Here is an 8,488-nt window from a genome sequence, read left to right on the forward strand (position 1 = left end):
AAAAAAAAAGAGCAGCAGATGCTTGACTGCTGGTGGCACAAAGTTGCAAAATGGTCATGGCTTCTGCCGAGAACGTTACCAATTGTTCGCAAATCATTTACTCTATGTCTTATCTCACCTATCAGCTTTTAAAAAGAAGTGCAAGTTCAGTTCCCTGTGTGACCTCAGGAAAGTCAATTAGATCATATCCAAAAGACTACATCTAGGCAAGCTTACTAGTTTCCAGATGTGCACCTGGAGGATGCCTTAACTGGATGCTGTGACAGCATATGTGCCTGGGTCACCCTCTGCTCCTTAGCTCCCAAATCAATGAGCCCTGTGCATGAGGACAGGTAGGAGCCAGAGTCCACCGAGCTAGACATCAGGAAGCAGTGCTACACAGGAAGGCACTGGAAAGAAATTTCTGGAAGTTCTTTGGATACCCACGAGGAGAAAAAGAAGCAATAACTACGACTAATTAGCTGGCAGTGGCTAATTAGCTGGCAGCAAGCATTTATAAAACAACAGCTCCCCTGAGATCCAAAAAAAAGAGCAACTTCTTTGTTGCTTCTACAGAAAGAGACAGCTAAAAGTGTTTCATAATAAAAGAAGCCCACATACCTCGATAATCAAATGTGACCACGTGGTACCCAAGGGAGCTGAGAACCTGGAGGGGAGAGAAACATGCAGAAACCCATCACAGAGACTTGCACAGCAGCCGTGCTCTTGCCTCAGGCCACGGTGCAGGGATCTAATTTATAACATTATCAGCCTGACATGGTAAAGCAACAACTTACAGCTTTTTGGCGTAGCAGGCACAGAGCCTTTCAAACACTAATCATCTCAGCCCGCTGCTTTTACTCCATTTGTTTCCTGGACCTCATATCAGGCTATCTTAGATGTTGACTCTCCCTTTCACAGCTTTGCCCTTAAGATCCACAAATATCCTATGACTGTTTCCCCTACAAACACTTTCAGGTTTTCCAGAGAAAGAGTACAACTGCCTCATTTATATTATTCAAGTTGGCATAAATGTTAGCATATAGGAGCCCGTCTCAGGTTTCAGAAGGCTTAAATGTATACATCCAAAACATGCAATTGCTTTATCACAAAGTTTTATGTTACAGCCAATGGTAATCCTAACAAAATCTGTTAAAAGCAAGTAAAAATACCCAATGTTAGATCAACTTGCTTGGAAAACGTGCCTTGGAAAAAACAATGCTAGCATTCCAAGCTACCATTGCTCGGTATGAACCTAACAGCTCCATGGTAGATAAAAATCAACAAAAAGTCACAAAAAGGTTAAAATGTTGTTGCTCTCATGGTCTATGTATGATACATGATTTAAAAAAGCAAAGTATTACACTATACTCTAAACCTTCTAATGGACAAAAGGAAATCACCTCACCTGTAAAACCAACACTTTATTTCTAGTGTAACTGAAGTCTTTACAGCCTGAACAATTACTGTTACTAGTTCAGATCTCATTAGTACAGAAAAAAGAGAAAAAGAGGACAACATAGAAAGGAGAGGTGTTCAGGTAAGTTGGCAATTCAACTCCTTTGCTGGGAGGACTATGATGGTGACGGTTTCTCCCACTTCCCTCTAGGATCCACCCGGGGCTAATTTTCATACATTTTGGACGTGCACTGGATGTTTCTTTCTCTTCATTGGTCTGCGATTCCACGTTACATCCCAAATTACTTTATGGGGCGTGTTCAACATACATTGGACATGTTCTCTTTCTTACCTTTAAACCCATTTTTGCCCAGCTCCCAGGTCTGCATCTCTTTAGCTGGCCACTAGCAGGTTGTGCACAGCCCAGGAGTCTCCAGGGTCAGCCTGTCCCCTGTTCCACGCACGCTCATACCTGCGCTCCTCTGCAATGCCCCTTGTGTCCCCATCTCCAAGGTCTCTGCTGTCATACCAGCCCTGTACTCCTCTACACTGTATCACTATGCTGGGTGTCATCAGTGTTTCATTTGACACAGAATAACTGTATCTGTAACTTGTACATAAAAACATTACAGTGATTTTCTCTGTAATGCTATCTGTATGAGAATTGTTATTATTTGTACTACAGTTATGGCTATGCCATGTAATTATACAAAGCTCAGCAAAAGTAAAACCAGCTAGCCAGTGGCCACCTGGTTGTTAGACAATTGCTTTTATGGCAAAACAAGCTCAAAACAGTGCTCCAGGGAGCTCCAAAACAAGGTCAGAAGAAGCCTTACAAGCCTCAGCCATGTTACTAGCAGTGGCGATACTAGATGCACTGGGTTACAAGGCTGCAATTTCCCTTTTTGACAGTCCGCTATCTGCAGGCTATCACTCACAAGTCCAGCAAGGATATTGGAAACCCCCCTGTGGCTCAAGGCTTCTCAGCAGGACCAAGCAATGGATTTTCTCGGAGGTGTTTACCCTTTCAGCTTGCCTCATGATAGCCTGCACAGGTCTGAGGGCAGCGTGTAGCTCTTCATTGTAATGTGTTGCCATTACTCATTTGCTGAGTGTTTGATTTCATAGCCAATGCAGCTTGCACAACGAATACAACTGCTATTAAGACGACAACTACAGGATGCAAAGCCAAGTTCGAAACTCCTGTAGCGGTAGATCACCGTTTTCAGAGGGACTGCAGGCAGGAGCAGTGCTCAGTGGTTTAGACTCTGCAGCACTGTGGCAGATCAGGTATCTGCTTGGTGTGCAACATTCACGACCTTCAGGGCTCGTTGCACCACAAGCTGGACTTCCAGCATTAACAGTTAGGTTAGCATTCGTTGCAAATTTTTAAATAACACACCTAGCGGTACTGGGACTATTGCAGCATACAACCGGAATGATACCTGCAAGCTGAGCGCTACTTCTAAAGGGATAGTACAATTTTAACCTTAACAGGTTACACAGATATCGGGTAGAGTTATAAACAACTAGACAATTTACAACAATTTCAGGGCACACAGTATGCATACAAGTACAACTGGAGCTTACCCAGACAACTGGCGCCTGATTGGAAATGGAGATAGCGTTTCCATTGTCCCGCTAGGATCTAAATGGTCGTCTGAAGACGGAAAGCCAGTAACTTCACATATGTATCAAACAGTCTGCCCTGCTGCTTGCTGGCACCCCCCTGAGACTAACACGTTACATCATGCTCACCCTTGCTGCACTTGGTTGTGTTATTTCTTGGCACTACTCCACTACCGCTCTTTTAATGCCATTTTCCCACTAACAGTTATTTGGAATTTATATTAGCAGATGCAACTGCAACAGCTTCCAAGTCACTCAAAGGTCCTTTGCTTTTTGCTATTCAGATCTCTTCAGGCAATTCCTGTTTCTCTTTCTTTGGCACTAAATCCTTCAAAGGGGTTCCCTTGGAGGTGACAAGGTCCGTACTGTGTGCACTTCCAGGGCAAAGGCCCTTTACAGCAGAGGTATTAAATACGCAGTTGTTCCACTCTGGGATCCACACTCAGAAATTACTGTTTCTTCAACATCCTCTTGCAAATAACTATGCCAACATCACAGAGAGATGTGGTTATGTATATACAACACCACAGTACAGAATACCACTGCAACCTACATAACAATAGCAGAATAATCAGGTGAAATATTAATTAACAAATTAGGTGCTGCAAGACAGCTGTTTCCATCAGAATCACTATACACCATTTTTTATACGTTCACTTACATATTGGACCCCCTGACTGGACATGCAGAACACAAGTTTGGTTTTCAGCTTTACAATGTGATTTTACTGGTAAGATATTACATACAATCTAGCCTTTTCCAGGCCGCTAAAAATAATTTAACCTGTTGACAGTTTACCTGTCTTCTATACATGTTTGTTATGTGTTGGCTGCATTGGCGGCATCTCTTCTCAATAACAAATAGATGCACTTTTAATTAGCAGCTGTTACATTTAAAAACAGATTTTTACCATCCTCTATTTCTTCTTAAAAAAGATGCTGAGTTTAACACATCCGTTGCAATCATGCACACAGGACTAATGTTTCATTTTCAAAGCCTACTGTATCCCAGTTCCACTAGAGACTTTATTATTCAACTATTCCTTCAACTTCTATCTGCTTAATTATTGATAAATAATTAACTGATAATGTTCTCAATTCAAACATTTTTTTCTTTTTGACCTCCATCCTAGATTTCTTTTATGTTTATACTCATGTATACTTTTCACCTGTGCTGTTCAGGCTGGTACCCACCTCACTCTGGGAGCTCAGCCCCTGCAGCAGGAGAGCATCGCTGTTTGCCCCATGGCAGCTCTGCCTTCTTCCACCTGAATATTCACCTTCTCCCCCTCTGTTTGTCTTCCTGCAAACAGCCCTTCAGCACCTGGTCCTCCCCCTGCATTTACCTCCTCAGACCATCGGTCTAACCTGCACCAGCCACCACCTGCACCTCATACCTGTCAAAGACCACCACAGAGTGGCCTCCAGCTTTCCTTAACCTCAATCCAAGTCTGAACCCCCAAGCACAGCCCTACACCCAAATCCTGCCATTCAGCACAGCCAAAAGCAGCAAGGAAGCACCTGAGACAGCGGCCATGCCTGGAAAGAGCGTGGAGTCTCCTGAAGAGGGACAGGAATGGTGTGATGCACCCCCAGCCAAATTCTCCTCTTGCCACTGGGAGCCAGGAGCTGCAGGGCTACACAAAGCAAATACACCTGGCAGAGAGCAGGAGATGCTGCAACCAATGCATGCAATATCCATGCTCACCTAAACCTAGGCAGGCCACGATCAGGACCCCGACCACCAAGACCTGCCTCCTCACAGCCCAGCATGGCACAAGCCGGTGTGCCCAGTTCTCCTCTCCCTAGCAGAGAGCAGGGACAAAGAGCTGGGATAAAGATGATGGTCATCGCATGCCTTTAACAAAGGAAGAAGTCAATGGAGCCTCCCACTCCTGCACCCATTCAACTTAAAGCCAAGATACACGTGAACCACTTGCAGGGGCTCATTCCTCCAAGGACCTGCCAAACCCCAACCATGGGCATTGCCCCGCTCTTACACTTCAGAGGTGCCTTTCTCTTCCAGGGAAAAGAAGAGATGAGGCTGAGGAGGAACAGGAACAAGCAGAAAAAAGCAGCAGAAACTGTCACTACCACCATTGCAGCTGCCAGAGCAGTAAGGTGCCCACCTCAGGCTTCACGATGCAGGGCCCCACACTAATAGCACCCTCTACTTTAGAGCATGCCTCTGCTGCCCATGCACCTTCCTTCCTACCCTGGCACTGGGCAGCTGCAGCACCCAAACACCCACTTTCCAAGAGGAAAGCAGACATGCAAAGCAAGGCCGAAGCACAGCCTATCACCGTGGATACACAAGAGAAGGAAGAACCTCAACCATCAACATCTAGCTCCTCCTGGTGAAGGACACAGATAGCTGATGACGAGCTGTAACATCCCTGCCTGAAGCCAACAACCCTGGGAGCATCCCAATCCCATGCCCTGCACTAACAGCCTCTTCTGGTTTAGTCTTTTTTTAAGAGTACTTTTTCTTGTTTTTCCCCTTTGAATTAGTTCAGAAAAAGTCTCAGCTGAAGCTGGTAAGATTTCAATTGGCTTTGCAGATAACAGGCATTTCCTTTGACCCTTAACAGGATGTTTAGTGTAACAATGCCAAAAGCTTTATTTATAGTAATTACTTACACCCCTATAACAATACTGTATTGTTTCATGTGCTGCTATAAAGTTGGATAACCTCATGCAGCGGGCAAAAAAACCTCTGCATCAGCTCTCCACTATCCCAGCACATCCGTGTAATAACAACTAAAAGCTTCACTGCCGAAGCCTCAACGTACAAGTATGAATTGCAGAAGGAGCTTGCAGTAGTCTGTCATTGACAGTCAAGGTAGCTAAGAGAACAGGATTCTTGTCAGTTTTAAAAGGTTTTGAGTTGCATTATTCAAGTACGAATAATTTGAATAATGTGAATAACACAGTGACCCTGAATACACTGGTAACTGTGATACCTGGAAACCAGTCTCGAGCAAAGAATAACTGTCCAGACTAGAGGAAAGCATGCCCCTCAAAGTGAGTTTGTATCTGGTTACTGCTCCACCGCTGCCCCTCCTTCTGGCTTTCTCATGGCTCCTGCTTCTGGTTACTGTCTTCAAACATACATCAACTCGGGCAAGAACGATTTCGGACACCTGCTGCTCACAGACTGTGCAGCAGTGACAGCCTCAATTTTCAGTGCTGCTGCTGAGAAAAGCTGCTCACGTGAATCAATCACTCGGAAAGAAAGGACAGAGACCTCTTACAGCTATTATTTCCCTTCTAAACCTCTTCTAGAGGGTTTCCCCTGCTGCTTCCAGCCTACTAGCAGCACCAGCAAAAAGGACAGCAATCCAGCCTGTTTCATTCTGCTGGAATAAGCACGAACCTAGAGTTTCTGGCGTGGTTCTGGTAAGCCCATGTGTGTGTTCACATGTGAGTAACTGACTGAAAAAGGCAAACTAAGCAACTTGTCTATGTTCTCAGAAGCAAAAGAATACCAGACCCAGGCACAGAAACCTTGGGTTTTGGTAAACTGTGTTCTCCATATATTAACACACACAGAAACACACAGAGGCACGCAGAGTCTTTGAGTATTCTGAAGCACTGCTACTCTTGCTCAGTCAAAATCCAAAATAACCCCTCTGCCTGTGTTGGCCAGCACAAAATGCATTGCAGCATAGGCTGATTCCCAGAAAAATGACCAAATAGATCACCTTACACGACAGTCTTCTCAACCAACTTTCTGCAACTTAGCTCATCCTTTTTTCTTAAAGGAAAAGAAATATCACCTGCCTCCTTGGGGTTGCCAAACAGCATTTTCTAAGTGATCTGAATTAAAAAGACTTTGCGGCAGGGGATCTTGCCTAAGGAGCTGCATTGCAATAAAGCTTTATGAGTGCCAACACCCTGACACAAATTATAAAGAGAAGGGAACAATAGCTAAATCCACAGGAAAAACACAGACTCAGACCCCTCTGAAATGAGCCAGCAAAAATAATTATGGCTCTTTTAGAAACATGTGATACGAGACCAAGAAATAGCGTGTGAGAATTTCAGCCAAGAGAGAGTTTAATAAAATAAATGACCACAAAAGTCATCAGGCAAAAGACCCAAAGCAGCTGAAGTTGCCTGTCCTCAGGTAACACACCACGGTGCTACGTCTGTGAAATTCACTGAGTTTTGTACAAAATCTTCAGCACTTGAGATGGCACCACTCATACAAATGCATCGTGCCACGGGAAAGGGGGAAACCCAGGCTGAACCTGCCTGCCTGACAAGTGATAAAGTAACCCCTGCACTGGCAACCTTGAAAATGTTTTATTGCAACAAATTGTTCTGTGAATAGGCAAGCACTAGCTTTGTCACCCCAGCCAACTAATGGGCCAACGGGGAGGTTTATACTGGCTCGGCCCAACATTTTGGCATTTAAAAGAACAAATGTCAGCTTCAAAAGTTTGAAGAGTGCGAGGAATCTGAGCTGGCCTCATTCCACATATATTTTCCCAGCAGTTGGTGATGTATGGCATTGTGTATGGAATCCTCACAACAAAACCTGCATTAAGACCAGTGACGAGAAAAAACAACGGCGAGTTATGGTCATTGGCGATTCCCTCCCGTGCAGAATGGAAGCACCCGTTTGCAGACAGGACCCTCTTTTCAGGGAATTTTGCTGCCTCCCTGAGGCCCAAATTAGGGACATCACCACAAGAGTGAAGAGCTTAGTACAACCTTCAGACTACTATCCATTCCTGCTCTTTCACTAACGTCGCAACAAAAAGTCTGAGGTCAATCAAAAGAGGTTTCAGAATGCTAAAAAAAAAATCAGCAGCACAGGTAGTGTTTTCCTCAGTCCTCCCAGGAATGGGGGGAGACTTTGGAAGAAACAGGTGAGCCCAGGATATCAATACCCAGCTCCACGACTGGTACCTCCGCTAAAACTTTGGGCTTTTAAACCATGGAAGAGCCTTCAAAACACAAGGTATGCTGGGACCTGATGGGATCCCACCTGTCCCGATGGGGAAAACGCGTCTTTGGGTGTAAGCTGGTGGGACTGATCGAGAGAGCTTTAAACTAGAATTGATGGGGGAAGGGGATACCAACATGATTGCAGTAGGTAAGCCAAGAGTTGGCATGGCATCGCCTGAGGGTGGCAATGCTAGTGGGAACATTTACACTGCTCCTGGAAGCATGGAGGGCTCAGGAGCGTATCTGAAATGCTTGTACACCAACGCACACATATGAGAAACAAACAGGATGAACTGGAAGCGTTGGTTAGTTCCCAGAACTATGATATCATTGGTATCAGTGAGACTTGGTGGAATGAGTCCCACGACTGGAGTGCTGGGGTGGAGGGCTACAGGCTGTTCAGGAGGGACAGGCAGGGCAGGCAAGGTGGAGATGTCACACAATATGTAAGGGAGAGGTTTGATTGTACAACCCTTACAGTTAGTGATGATGTGGTTGAGAGCCTCTGGGTGAGGATTAGGGGGATG

The 8,488-nt window shown here is 45.0% G+C and overlaps 1 protein-coding gene across 1 annotated transcript in view; it reads right to left on the bottom strand.

Moving 5' to 3' along the window:
* ABHD12 (abhydrolase domain containing 12) overlaps positions 1-8,488 on the bottom strand; it is a 53,337-nt gene that overhangs the window by 7,494 nt on the left and 37,355 nt on the right. The window contains exon 6 of the mRNA XM_009272623.1: positions 601-646. Coding sequence (XP_009270898.1) covers positions 601-646 — 46 coding nt within the window. The remainder of the gene's footprint in view (positions 1-600; positions 647-8,488) is intronic.

The sequence above is a fragment of the Aptenodytes forsteri genome, unplaced genomic scaffold (assembly GCF_000699145.1).
Source record: "Aptenodytes forsteri isolate BGI_AS27 unplaced genomic scaffold, ASM69914v1 Scaffold238, whole genome shotgun sequence".
Lineage (NCBI taxonomy): Eukaryota > Metazoa > Chordata > Aves > Sphenisciformes > Spheniscidae > Aptenodytes > Aptenodytes forsteri.